Source organism: Xiphophorus couchianus, chromosome 23 (genome assembly GCF_001444195.1).
Source record: "Xiphophorus couchianus chromosome 23, X_couchianus-1.0, whole genome shotgun sequence".
NCBI lineage: Eukaryota > Metazoa > Chordata > Actinopteri > Cyprinodontiformes > Poeciliidae > Xiphophorus > Xiphophorus couchianus.
In genome coordinates, this window is record NC_040250.1 from 25956290 (window position 1) to 25971774 (window position 15485).

A 15485-nucleotide genomic window follows, 5' to 3' on the forward strand; every position below is an offset into this window, starting at 1 on the left:
GGTTTTGTTTCAGATCCTAATCCTTCAGTAGCATTAGTTTGCAGTCAGCGCGAACCCTCCCAAGTGCATCATTAGCTTTATTTGGAGATCCATGAGGATGTGCATATGGGAGACTGCCTGTGTGTGTGTGTGTGTGTGTGCGTGCGTCACATTACGTAAGCATGAATTAACACACTGAGGTATTCGGAGCAGTAGTGGGTGGGTGGGGGGTTCTTTTATTAGCGGGTTGTAAAAACCTCATTAACACCTGCGCACTCCACATTGTAAACATGTCTTTATACGCCTGTAAGTTGAAATCTGTGCAAAAACGAGGAATCAAAAGAGGCTTTTGCGATTCACGGTCTTATGGATCGTCTATCCAAGGGTGACACAAAATGGTCCAAAAATGGACCAATGGCATGCAAAGAAACGTTGAAATCCAGGTTTATGACAGAAAATGAGGAATGGATTTAGAAGTGAACTGTGAACTTTGCTGTCCCCGTTGACTTTAGCTTGACTTTGCCCACAGGATTTCTGTACTTATGACGTAAAGCAAATCCAGTCTTGTCGAGTCTTAATCCCTCAATGGAGCTAGTGTTACTAAACCCTCGGTAGCGCGGCTTTCCGGTGCCGACTGTCTGCTACAATCACCAGAGATATGCAAGAACCTGACGTGATGCCTGATTGAGGGTTCTGATCTCCAATTATAAAAAGCAACTCTCTAAGAAAGGAGAATAAACCTGCTGACAGCCACACCGTTTCTGTTTACACTGCAAAAACACAAAATCTTACCAAGTATTTTCTAGTTTCTACTGGAAATATCTTAGCACACTTGACATAAGACAAAACTTCTTATAAGTACATTTTGTGCAAGACATAGGAGCTTGTTTTAAATCAATAATTCTTTAATATTGAGGTTCACTGGCCGGTGATTTCACTAACAATACATTTTACCATGTTATAAGTGGATTAACCTGCCAGTTGAACCAGTCATTCCTTTAATTAATGTCTGCATTTGTTTACATTTTGTCAATGTTGAACTTCAACAAACTTTATTGATTTTTATGCAATGGACCAGCACAAAACAAAACTTACTGGTGTTCTTATGACGTGAAGCACTAGTACACCAGTATCAGATTTTCTTAAATATCAGAGACTTTTAAGGAAAGTCTAAGTTCTTTTTTAATTACCAAAAATTTTAAATAATCCCACCCACACCCCTTTGCCGTTTTGTCCTTAAAAATAAGTTACACAGACTAAGCGGCAGAAATGAGGTCGTAATGGCGCAATGGGACAGTCTTCACTCTTACAACCTTGTAACTGTGTGAATTACTTCGTAGACTGAAGTGTCTTGTTTACTTTATGTTTGTTGTTGTCGTTTCCTCTCTTTTGATGCTTTAAAATTTAAAACTTAATAGAAGGCTTTAATTACATAAAAAGAAGAAATTACAAATGACAGAAAGTATCTTTAAAAAAAACCTGGATTTTATTTCAGTCCATCCTTCTGCGAGTTGACACGAATTCAAAACAAACAGAAGCTGTAAAACACGCTTGTCTAATAATATGGTAGCTCTTGAGTGGGCTAACATCACTATGAATATATGGAAACACCAGGAGTGTAGTGGTGGGAGAACAAAAATAAATCCAGATTTTCCACAAATTCAATCTTCAAAAACAGAAAATTGGATTAACTGATCGTCTTTCTACTTTGGGTTCATTGTAATACTAAATATAGGCAGCAGAATATGAGCAGTCTGCCAAAATGGATGGCTTTAACATACCAAAATGTGAGAATTTAGACTTTGTTTAAGACACTGTATGTCAAAATGTTATTCAGCAGGAAAATTAAATTAACCTGCAATTAATTACCTGAATTAAATGCAGGTAATATTTTCAAGAAGTTGAGTACAGTAAACATGCTTGGAATAACTTGCTTTAAATCACTAGAATAATTAAAGAGCACAGAAAAAAAAAACCCAAAACAGACAGCAGATGGAAAGTTGCATAAAGAACAAATATAACCGAATACAGCAGAAGTCTTTAAATGGAGAAAAGGGCAAAATCCCCATGAAGCACCAGATAAATCTCAAATAATATTAATAGAAGCTCACTGACTGTTTTCTGTCAGCTGTGGACAGAAGACAGCCTCGGGTTGTGTGGCTGTTCATTCTGAAAGCGGAGCCATGTGAGAGCCGTTAGTGCTGAATTACCCGACAGCGTCGGTGAACGGAGAAGCTGCCGTCTGCCGTACATTCCTCGTTGGACGGGAGCGACTTTCACTCTTTTCATGCAATGTTAGCGGGGGAAAAAAAATCGCCACATTTCATCATGTGGATTCTATTTTTGAAACCTAATCTGAAAACAGTGGGAGTTTTTTGTTTAGCTGTCCATCCAGGAAGGAAATAAGGAATATTATTATTATTATTATTCTCAATAGGAGACACAAACCTAGTCTCAGAAGGAAAAGCTGAGCAGAGGAAGTTATTCCCAGTAGCATGGTGAGTTTGAGACAAGCTGACCGTCTTTAATTTTTAAAAATGTGATGCAGATATTATTAGTCAAGGCAGCAGAACCAATAAACTTGACTCACTTGGGGGAAAACACGACAGCACAGCTATGATTAGATCTGTTTCAAATAGAAACAATGATGGTTCATATCTTCTTTATCCTTGATTCAAAAAGAGTTACATACAAATTGGAACATTGGAAAACCATTAAAATATTGAGATAAAAGTGTAACTACCTCCAGAAATTAGAGTCAGAACTCTGGGCCCTTCCAGAATGCACCGTCAGCCAGAAGAAACATGTTGATCAAATTAAAAGATTACTTTTAACCTACATCTGTGAAAAGAGAGTGAAACGTCTTGGGCTTAACTGTAACATCTTAGTGACTGCTTGTTTATATCAGGCCGTAAACACCAGTGACCTGAATGTGTCAAGAGGAGACCGTGAGGCCGTTTCTCCTGCCCGGCTCCAGAACCAGCTGTCTCCAATCACCATCCACCCAGGAACACCCGGCCTCCACATCCACTCACCACCAGACCTTCAGATTCAGTGAAACATTTAGACCTCCAAGCTTCCTAAATATGTGAATGTTTCAGTAGCTTTACTAAACCAGTGTTCAACATGTTCAGATTCAGTTCTGTCAGAACTCAAGCCCTAATCTGCTACCTCCGATCTTCATCAACCCCCCCAACAACAATCATCATCTTATGTGGTATCTATTAAGACCTGAATCTAACCATTGACTCATTGCCTCAAAGAATGTCAATGAGACAGTAGGAAAACAATCACTCAATGTTTGAGTTTAATTTCAGTCATCACGATGTCTCCACTACTCTGTCACTTTTCAGTCACTAAACCCCCTTCTCCATTGTCGAGTCTCACTTTAGCCTGTTAATGTCTGGTTCGGTTCTAGTCAAGTTGAGTGTGTCTCCATTGGAAAGTCTGTTCCTCACTGCCTGAGAGGAACGTGGACGGGCAATGAGTGCGCAGGAGATGTGGTCGACATCTCCTACACAGGATGATGTCGTTTTGCGCATGTACCCTTGGATGGCCAGTTTATCCAAAATCTCTTGGCGCATTTGTTCTTTGCTGTCCAGTTGACTCTGTATGCGCGCTTCTGCCACAGTTGACAAAAGGTCTGGACCTCAAGGTGTGACCATGGGACTATCCATTTGCAAATCGCCAACTACTACTGTCTCATCAATGAACGCTGTCCGCTGCCAATCAAATCAATTTTGCCCAATACCTGGCTTAGCCTGCATCAATCTATTAAGAGTTTTATAACCTCCTAGTAGCCAAGTCTCTTCCAGAGTATGGATATTTACTATGACACATCCAGGAAGTAGTCAGTGTTGATTCATCTTTGAACAGTAATTAGAATTGTAGCAGTCATGCTAGAGTGAGTCATATCACTATGCAATATTAATATTACTGTTTGCATCGATGTGCATGATCTAGCCAGTTGGCTGTGTTGTAATTGCCTGTGACGCCCACAGTTAGGGTAAGAGATGATGGCTGAGATGTTTAAGCATGTCAAGGAGTATCGCACTATTGTTTGTAAATCTGGGGTCAGCAACTCCAGTCCTGCAACTTTTGAGTGCGTCCCTTCATCAACAGACGGATTTTGACTCCTTGGGATGTCATTAAGCTTTACAAATGTCTTTACTCATTCATTTAATCCAGGTGTGTTGGGACAGGGAGGCATCCACAAGTTTAAAGAAACCAGAAGACTGGAGTTACAGACACCTGTTGTAGATGTTCCAGAATGATAAACTAGAAAAAGACATTCAAACTAAAAAGAAAACTTACTGCAATCAAGACATTCTGTGCTTCCTTCAGAACAGAAGTTATGCAATACCTCAATTTGGAAAAGATGAGACACCCATCAAAGGTTCTGCATTCACTGAGATATTTGTCAATTTTACAAATTAAAAAAATGACTTCATTATCTATTAAAGAATTATCTGCTGAATAAACAGCACCAACGCTACAGACACAGTAGTACTCTGATAGTAAAGCAATAACTGCTCTTTAATCCAGTTTATTTTCATTGCCTTTTTGGGTGGTGAATGTGTTACTTTCTCCCAAACATCTCTGATTGTCTTCTATGAAAACATTCAATGCTAAAAAGTAGGTATCTGTTCCTCTTATAGCTTTTACAGAAGTTCTTCCAAACCCGTCTCTGATCCTCAATTTGAACCAGACGGCCGTAGAAGGACATAAAAACTATATGAAGAATGTGGAGCGATAAGAACTCCAGGCCAATATCTCCGGATCTCCACCTCGTCTTTTCTGCGTCGTTTTTCATAAGTTCAGTTTTTATCAAACTACGGTTTCTCCAGCTGTGCATTACTAACAAGGAACATGTTGTTTAGGACCTTGGTATTTCCTCAACACCCTTGGAATATGAAATTATTAATGACATATAGGGTTCAATTTCTCTGTAAAGTCAAGTGAAAGCTCTATAAATTGAAAGCTAAATATTCTATGAGAAATGCTATCTATTAACATCTATTTGTCATGTGTCTATCGCGATATATATTGTTTTCAATTTATTGTCCAGTCCTAAAATTTCTAAAGGAATGCAACTTTGACTCCAGTGCGTCTTATGTTTGCTCCAGTTTCAGTGTTTATATATAATATTTACTAGAATTTAAAGGTTATTGATCTTTGAGAATGTATTTGTGCATTATTACGCATTATTTCTGGGAAATGGTCTCAAAACAGCAATATCATCGTTTATCGCAATAACGTCTGGGACAATTTATCACCCAGCAAACATATGTTATCGTGACGGGCCTGGCACGGACTACGTCACCCAGAATGCCCTGTGGTTCTCAATTGACGTTCAGTGAAATTATTATCTATTGATATTGATCACGTGCCTATAGCAATATACATTTTCATTGATTTTTTGGTCAGGCCTAACCTAACAAGATAACTTTTGATGTCTGAGGAATGCCACACCATAAAATTAATTTTGGGTTTTCATTCGTCATAAAGTTAAAAATAATCAAAATTGACAGAAATAAATATGAAATGTATCAATCTTTATGTAATTAATGAATCAAATTCTTTTTGATCAGTCTATAAGGCCCAGAAGTCAGATTTTAGAGACAATCAGATGTTGGAGTCGTTGCTAACGTGTGCAGAGACCGTGTTTCTGAACATCAACTGAGATAAATCTCATAAGCAAGAATAAAGTGTTCAGCTTCTGAGGCCAGAATTCCCGACTGCATCATTCTGGATCCTGGTAATCCATCAACAGTAGGTAAACCAGTTCTGCAAAGCGACAGCCGTCGGGCCGATCACAGTTCAATTCAGGTTAATTTAGGAAAATCTTCTCTTTTACGCCAAGTCGTAAAAGAAAGTGAAAGAAGAGGAGGACAATTCAAATGATTTCTGTTCGAGCGTGACATGATGGCGGTCACAGAACTCTGAGAACGACACGGCCGTCTCGCCTGTCGGGTAAAACGAAGAGGGAAAATCGAGCTTGGAGTTTGAACTTTTGCCTCAAAATACTAAACAGTCCGAACCTCAGCGGCTCCTAAGTGAAGGATGTTGGTAGAAACAAACCACATGAAGACGGGGAACGCACTGGGGTTTTTTCAATTGCTAAAATAGAAACATGGGGTGTAATTTAGAGGACTCTCTGGAACAAGACCACTCATTGTAAAGTAACACAATATTATTATTATAATACATTATTTGCACTCAATTCTGTTCAAAATTGCAGGCCTTAACTGGTATTAGAATCTCACTGTGTCACGGTTACAGTATTAATACTAAAACATAAATGCATAACATGAATCAATTGCTTTTATATAAAACTAGAAAAAGATAAATATATGTGAGATATGTAATATTATTATTATAACATATGTATAAAAACATAAACACAAAATAAAGACAGTTTTTCTTAATTGTGGTTACCGCACAGAATATGATCAGTTTTAATTATTAATATTTAATTATTATTTTGTCAATATTATTTATACTTTGGCTCGATAGACAGCAGTGACGCCTGGACAACAGCTGTTCAAAAGTTTAACATTTTATACTTTTGAAACACATAAATCTTTATGTTTTTTTTTCTTGAATATTCTTTGAGATTAATTTAAAAATGTCCGGGGGGCGTTTCTAGCAAATGTTCGACTTTTCTAACTCAGAAATGTTCTTGTTTTTTCTTGTAAATTTCTGAGATTAATCTCAAAATTTCTGAATTTTATGGCAGAAATCTACTCCTCTTTTTCCCCCCCATCTACAGTGAGCCTAATATTTCCCAGCATAGTTCCTAAAATGTTACTTTGAAGCATTAAATAGGGTAGCATACTTTTGACAAATAGTTTGAGAAGCACCGTTAGTGATAGAGAAGTTCATTAGCCTTGTTTCAACCAGCTGACTGGTGGTGCGCAGCAACAGTTTGGCCGAACTCCCTGCCATCTCATTCAAAGGAAATCAAACTGCAGGAATGTTATGATAAAAAATGTTGCTTTTAAAACCTTGGTTAACTTCACTGTTGCTGTAAAGCATTCCTGAGCTACTCCAAAAACATTTGTTACACAATAATACTGAACACATTGATAGTTTTTGTCGCGTTTCAAATAAAACGTGATTCATGTTGGGGTTTTTCTAAAACCCTTTTAACTGACGCCCTTAAAATACGTCCATGTAAGTCAACGGGTCCTCCTGGCAGGTAAGGGGTTCATAAACTGTTCAAGAGAGTCGATCAGGCTCATATTTCCACAGCTGATACTATTTATTTTACATTCCACTCCTGAGTTTTGGTAGCAGCTCAGAGCCGGGTCCTGTGAAGCCCGGCGGTTCCTCCCTCCCCTGGAACGTCTGACTGAAGCGAGCTTTGCTCTTAGCAACAAGCCCTACATGGACTCAGGACAAAAACACCTCCATCAGTGTCTCTGGACAGAACGCATTCATCTGCCGTACGGACCGGCCTCTGCTCCGCTTGCATAACGACCCTTCGAGCAGAAGCACAGGGAGACGCACTAAGAAATTAAAAACAGAGATTTCGTAACTAGGCGAACTGCACCAGGTGAGCCTGACTTAAACGCCGCTCCGGGAATTTAGTTGCAGTTTTTAAATCAGCTGGTGAACTCCCTCATGCCAGGCATGCTGAAAACAAAATATTTATGCATTCATATCCATAAATATGCTACTGGAAGCTTTCTCTCCAAATATGATTATTCAATATGAACCACTATCCTGCTGTGGAAATTTGTAGCAGCGTGGCTCTTTCCAGGGACTTACCCGGTTTGTTATTCATGCAGCAGGTGAGAGCGGCTGCTGAAACAAAATGATCATTACAGCAACAGTGATGCTCTCTGATACTACTGAAAGTTAAATTATTATATTTATGAACATGACCCTTTAAAAGTAGAATATAGATAAATGTTGACCTGCAATGCTAATCAGAGTTATTGTCAAAATAAAGATCAGATTGTAGGAGTTGGCAATGTGGACTTAGGATTTTATCACGATATTTTGTAATACCATTGCGATATCGATAAAAGTGGTGATAAGAACTATTTATTACTTCTTTTTTAGGTAACTATGACTCTGTCTGTGTCACAGCAATTATAATCCCTCTAACACAAATAACTTAAAAACATTCCCATGTGTAATGCGCTGCTTTAGGACAACATTCATGTAAAGAAGTGATTTGTATAACTAAGCTGCACATTTTCATCGTATTTTTACATATATTGGTATTTATTGATATATTGATGGTTGTAACTAAAACACTCTTATCTACACACATAATTGTTCCCTTTCCTTTATGAATCGGTGCAGAAGGAGAGATTCTTGGATGCCTGTAATGTTTGCTTTTGATGATTGACACCTTAAACTGAGTCCTGCTAGTCCATCGTAGAACAGCATATTCCTGTGTTTACCATGTAAAACACTTTTAACTGCCTTGTTGCTGAAATGTGCTTCACAAAGAAACTTCATTTATCCACACAGTCCGCCAAAAAAACCTTTAGAAAAGAAAAAAAAACAATTCTGTCCACAATTGGATGCTGAATATTTGTTTAATCCAAAGGCACATTTGTGGCAAGTATTGAATACAGTCTCTTCTAATGCAGAAGTTTGATTTAAATGCATTCTGAAGGTTACGAGTTACTAAGAACATTGGAATAAAACCTCTTCAAACGCTTCACATTACGCCTGTCACAATAACAAATTTGGCTGGACGATCAATTGTCCCAGAAATTATCGCGACAAATGACAATATCATTGTTCTTGAGACCATTGCCAAGAATTATAATAGCAATGGCATAATAGTGGACTTTCGCCATCTCAAAAACCAATAAACTTTAATTTTCAGAAGAAAACTTTGCGTTGCAACGGGAAGATAATTAAAATAACCAAAATAAAACACGACAACCAAAGACAATGAATCATAAAAAGGAAATTAAAACCACTTATGACCGAAACCATAAACAAAATTGATTGTGATGTCACGGTGAACCAAATTGTCCTTCAAAAAGTATTCATCATCAGAATCTAAATGATTGAACTCAGTATAATTTATCACACAATTAATTGATTAATTCTCTATGGTGACATGCTTACATTACCCTACGGACGTATTGACCCGTTCGCACTCACAAGAGCAATTTGGGATGAAATTTCAAAGGTTGCCAAACCTGCAACTTTTCTCGACTGCAACTCGGCCACCGAGCCACAGTTTTCACTTTCTGGGTGCCACACATGTAAAAATGTTTGTCCGAGCCGACGCTGCTGCGCGAGCCACGAAACGTCACGCATTGTTGCCGCGTCCCGGCAGGAATGAAGACAAAGACGGTGGAAGGGGACATCTGCGGCCACCGGCACCACATCTACTAACTTTGCTACAAAAAAGGATCCTCCACTGGAGGCTGAAAACTCGAAGGCAGTCATTATGCTAACCCTCTGTGGCTGAAGCGCACTGCCAAGCCCGGAGCGCTAAATTTAGTCAAAGCGCTCAACCCCACAGAGGTTCTCCATCAGCGAGAGCAGAAATGAGCTCCAAAGGGTTAAAAACTAAAAAATGTCTGATTGGCGTTGAGTGCAGAACCCATTAGTTGAGCAACAGGACTTGATTCTGTGCCAAGAAAATTGACAGGAAACCACACTCACCCCATACTGTCGGATGACAGCAGAACACAACAAAAGCTATTTGCTTCTGAAACTCTCTGACTAACCATGAAATCCTGGCACATTCATTTGGTTCCTCAGATCAGTTCCTCATGCAGTTCAATACCAAGCCATTGTATCTGCCACAGTCACAGGGAGTTCAAATAAATTACTGCTGAAATCAAGATTCCCATTACAGACCAGCACTAGTCTGTTTTTTGTAATGCACATTAAGAGGATTGACCAACATGAAGCGGAGTCTGGAGTTACAAAGATGTGAATGAGAACTTTCTGGATGAATCAGTTCAGATGTTGGGTAAACAGTTCAGTAGGAAGATGTTGAACAAACTCTAATCTGAGACTTACTTCCTGCCCTTGAAGCATCCGTACATCCCCGCCATGGTTGCAACGTCCAAAACGATCCTCACGAAATCAGAACACCTCGTCTTTCGAGAGGTTACTTCCCCCTGGTTAGATACTCCAGTCCGGCGCTTTCCCTAAGGCGAGATGAGCTCTCTCTCGTTTCCGCTCAGGAGATGCTGCTCCTTAAGATCAGCTGGTCATCCAAGGCGAACTGTCCTCTCAACTTCCTCCCTCACAAGACGGCTCGTCCGTAGAAATGTGTCCATGAAACTCTGCCAACTGTCTGGACCGCAGAGCAGTGAGAGAAAAGTTTTGTACAGAACTTGTAGCCAGAAAGTTGGAGGAAAATCCACGGCAAATTCCTTCTTCTCCCTCAGTGCAGTGGTCAAAAACAACAGACTATGTGACTGAGCGGCTGTTGCATGTCTCCGTCCTCTCTTCCCAGCCACCACGACTGGCAATGCTGCACACAGAGGGGTGGAGGGAAGATAGAGAGGGAGGAGTGAGGGCGGGAGGAGACGTGTGTGAACAAGATACTGCCCTCTTATCACCTTATTGTTTCATATTTTCTGTTTGGCTGCTCTGTAAAGATACAGTTGTTGGGAAAAGCACAGGGGTTTAGTCAACTCAAACTTCCTGGTTCTTTGGATGCCAGAGAACCACAACGGCTGAAACAGCTTGAAGAGATGGTCTGTATGTTTTGAAGTTTAGTTCAGGAAAGTCATTTAAAAAGGATTCGCTCTTTCTGCAGATTTCTTGTTTTTGTCTTCTTTCATCCATCCATTCATTTTCTTTACACCCTTGTCCCTAGTGGGGTCGGGAGGTGCTGGTGTCTATCTCCAGCTAACGTTCCGGGCGAGAGGCGGGGTACATCCTGGACAGGTCGCCAGTCTGTCGCAAGGCAACACAGAGACAGACAGGACACACAGAGAGACCAATTAACCTAACAGTCATGTTTTTGGACTGTGCCTGGAGAGAACCCACGCATGCACAGGGAGAACACGCAAACTCTGTGCAGAAAGGCCCCGGGCCGGGAATCGAACCCAGGCATCAGTGCTACCAACTGCGCCACGCCACGCCACTGTGCTTTTCGCCTTTTTTTTTTGTCAAAATTAAAAGTTTAGCTCAAAGAAATATTCACAGAAGACACAGATAAAGCGACTTGAAAATATAATCTCCCAGCCCTCTCTTGTTAAATTACTATTGCAATTTAACACAACCCGGATTACTTGTCTGACCCAAATCATTAAAGTAGAAGCTGCCTGACAACATGAAGTAGGCTAAAAGATCTCAAAAAGCAATACATCATGCCATGTAATCTTAAGAATTTAGCTAAAAATTTAGCTGCGCTAACCCTAAAGCACTAATCATAAACATTAGCTATTGCTAAAGTGCTAGATCAACACGTTATTTAGCAGAAGCTAATGCTAAAGCGCTAAACTCAACCCCACCATGGGTCAGTGACAAAAGTATTACAATGTCTTACATCGCCCCCAACAGAGTTAAATTTGTTACTGCACATTTAACTGTACGGCTGCGCTACAGGAAGTGATTCTTTGGAATAAATCTTTCGCTCATTTTTAAAAGTATTGCTGACTCTGTTGCTGATTTTGCCTAATTGAACGCAGTAGGACTCCGGCCAGAAAACACACAGCATGTCAGTAAAGTGTTTACAGTAGGACTACAGCCTGAAGTAGCCAGACGTAGCCTGGATTACAATCTGACCTGTAGAATCAGCAAATCACTTAAATAGAACCGTGTTTAGCAACATGAAGTAGGCCAAAAAACACCACATCATCTCTGTTATCTAAAGAATTTCAAGAAAGAAGAATGTCGGCGGTATAAACCTGGAAAGGCTTTTCTAAGGCTTTGGGATGCCACTGAACCAGAGCAAGAGATATTATCTACAAACGGAGAAAACACGGAACAGTGGTGGACCTTCCCAGATGTGGTCATCCTACCCAAATTACTCCAAGAGTTCACCACCAAGTGCCTCGAACATGTAAAACAGAAGTCAAAGGCAGAGCTAGGTCCAACCAGGCGTTTTGCACAGCAGGATGGTTCCCATGGAGATTAAAGGATTTCTGAAACATACATGAAAGAGTCAAGGCAACACTATAGGTATGTTTTTGATGAGGGAATAATATTATAACATGATGTAAAGCTCAGAAAAATTGTTTTTACATGATACGGCACCTTTAAGATTTGCAACATCAAATCTTCCTGAACTGTGATTGACAAAAAGATTGAAGTCAAAGTTTCATTCTGATTTATTCAGTGAGGGAAACAGCACTTCACCATCCAAATGGACCTCTGAACTGAATCCTGTTACATAAACACACAGCTTTATCTTGGTCCAGCCACAACTATGAAACCTGGCTCCTAAAAAAAAAAAACTGAAAAAATGCAAAAATCTCATGAATCATCAAACCGTTCAGAGAAGAATGGTGGCAGTGGAATGAATTTCTCAATCCCAACATGTCCAGACCAAATATCGAGTGTGATTTTGCTTTTGCTTCAGACAAGCAGAAGCTGTCCAAGTCATGAGAATCAATGTGTGTGTGCGCGTGTGTGGGCGTGTGTGTGTGTCAGTGTAAATAAAGAGAAACAGTCTGTATCAGTTCCAGAGCCCCGCAGCTCCATTTCAACAGCATAATATACAAACACACAGTCACTCAGATGAGTTTTGGCACGCTGTGATTGAGAAATCTCCTCCCTCTTTCTCTGTCTCTATTTCTCACACACACACACACACACACACACACACACACACACACACACACACACACACACACACACAGTATTGAGTTCACAAGATGACAAAGCCAATAAACCATCAAGCATAATCTCAGGCAAGCCCAGTACTGATGGAGGATTTTATGGCTTCAATATATGGGTTAGTCGGTAATTCCACCAGTTCTTTCAGTATATCTCTGGCTTTGACGCAGATTAAAACCAAGAGCCGGTTTTCTAAGGATTCCTCCTCACTGATTGTATTTCTCCTACAAACAGTGGGACTTGACATTTTAACAATAGTATGAAAGGCCCGAGGCTTTGACAACAAAAGAAGTAGCTCGCAGCTGCCAAGTAGACAATCTAATCATCCCTGTCGAACACTCTGGATTCACTTTTAGTACACAGCTTTTGTTGACCTTTTGATAAAAAAACGAAAAAAAAACAACCCATCACCGTTAATTTCAGTTTACATTGAAAAGTTTAACTTCTGCAGTGGCTTATCAAGGCCAATCAATCGAATGCTTTTAGCACTACACGGATGAAGCCGCTGTGTCCCGGATAATCAATGTTCCTGATTTTGTGTCCACGGCTGGCCTGCTGCTTATACACACATCCAGCAGAATCTGACGTCTACATCAGCATGTTCCTAGTGGGGTTTGTTTTTAGCCGTCCTGAGTTGACACGGTTGGCTACAGTTCCAGGCGCAGGTCTTCAATTATGTTGAAGTTTTGGCTGCATATTTAGGTACGCGGTACAGCTGGGAGGTCAACCGTTGCCCCGGTTTCAAGTCTTTTACAGCCTTTGGGTTTTCATGGAGGTTTCCCCTAACCGTCTTTTCATTATGGATCAGTTTTAGCGCAAACGATTGATCACTTAGTGATACCTACTTCCTTGTCGCAACAGGCTATCTATTCTGAAGTCATCTACTGATCTGATTAACTATGGGCCGGCACCAGTAACCGAGTGCTAGCAAATGAAAAGGATGCATTCGCTTTGAAGGAGCTGGTGGCTAATGCGTTCGGCTATGCCAGCATTAAACTGGGACATGCTATGACAACCTTGGACGTGCTAGTGACAGACTTTGATATGCTAGCAACAAGCTTTTACATGCTAGTGACAGACTTTGATATGCTAGCGACAAGCTTTTACATGCTAGTGACAAGCTTGGATATGCTAGTGATAAGCTGGGATACCTACTGACATGCTGGCATATGCTAGCGACAAGCTTTTACATGCTAGTGACAAGCTTGGATATGCTAGTGATAAGCTGGGATACCTAGTGACATGCTGGCATATGCTAGCGACAAGCTTTTACATGCTAGTGACAAGCTTGGATATGCTAGTGATAAGCTGGGATACCTACTGACATGCTGGCATATGCTAGCGACAAGCTTTTACATGCTAGTGACAAGCTTGGATATGCTAGTGATAAGCTGGGATACCTACTGACATGCTGGCATATGCTAGCGACAAGCTTTTACATGCTAGTGACAAGCTTGGATATGCTAGTGATAAGCTGGGATACCTAGTGACATGCTGGCATATGCTAGCGACAAGCTTTTACATGCTAGTGACAAGCTTTTACATGCTAGTGACAGACTTGGATATGCTAGTGAGAAGCTCGAATATGCTAGCGACAAGCTTGTCACTAGCATGTCCAAGCTTGTCGCTAGCATATTCGAGCTTCTCGAGCTTCACTAGCGAGAAGCTCTAATATGGTAGCGACAGGGTTGGATATGCTAGTGACAGACTTGGATATGCTAAGGCAGGCTTTGACAGATTAGCCGCAAGCATACCTAGGATGGTCACTCGCAACTTGTACTTTTTTCTTTAAGAACACTTTATCAAGAAAATGGCAGGCGTACATTATCTGTACGCCAGTAAGCAACATATATTAGATACACTGATGTGTTCTTTCCATGCTAATGGAGAGCAGAGGAGGTACATCACACTTTCATATTTTTGTTTGTGGAAATAATTAGAGAAACCATGCACTCTTTGCTTCCCTCTTCATAATTATGAACTACTTCATGTTAGTCTGTCAAATAAATCTCAGTGAAAAAGATTAAAGTTTGTGGATGGAATGTGAAAAATGTCAGAAAAAAAAAGTTCAAGGTGTATGAATATTTCTGCAGGTCATAATAACCCATTTAGGAAAAATCCCTCTCTCCTAAAGCAGAAACAGGAATGTAAAACCCACTGCTTGAGGAAATTCACAACATCTGCAGCAATACCTGAGCCACCTGCCTTCAAACTATCCACCCTTATTACCAAACAGGAGAAAGTCTGGTACCAAAAAAAAAAAAAAAAACACCTAACCAACGCCTCTGAATGAATTTCCCAACGCTGGCGAGTCAAAACAGATCCACAAGCATGACGCAACAGCTCCAGTGCACACTTACACATGTGTATATGCAGATGTCAATCCCATGACTTTCTGTTTACAGAGCCAAGAGGAATGTCGGCCAGCTTCCCTTCAGAGCGAAAGAAAAAAGTGGATCTAGGCATTTCCTGGAACAGATCTCAGTCTGGAGCCACGGGGAGAGAAACCATAAATACAGAGGATCAGGAGGAATGAAGGGGAGAGTGAACTCTGAACTCCAACGGAGAAGGAGCTTAAGCTATGTCTGTAACAACTCTTGTGCTTCAATTTTTTAAAAAAAGGAAAAGTGTATTATGTTAGCTAAAAAAAAAAATCAAAGCTTGGGCTCTTGTGATTTTAAACCAGCCATAATGCCAGACATTAAAACATAACCCTGCAGTAA

The 15485-nt window shown here is 40.3% G+C and overlaps 1 protein-coding gene across 5 annotated transcripts in view; it reads right to left on the reverse strand.

The window, feature by feature from the left end:
- Positions 1 to 15485, reverse strand: part of LOC114139759 (uncharacterized protein KIAA1211-like) — a 51349-nt gene that overhangs the window by 28036 nt on the left and 7828 nt on the right. The window contains exon 1 of one of the 5 annotated variants that reach the window (XM_028009858.1): positions 9988 to 10718. The exons of the other annotated variants lie outside the window; for them this stretch is intronic. Coding sequence (XP_027865659.1) covers positions 9988 to 10022 — 35 coding nt within the window. The 5' untranslated portion in view covers positions 10023 to 10718. Of the gene's footprint in view, positions 1 to 9987; positions 10719 to 15485 lie in introns of those variants that run through there. 5 annotated transcript variants of the gene reach the window in all.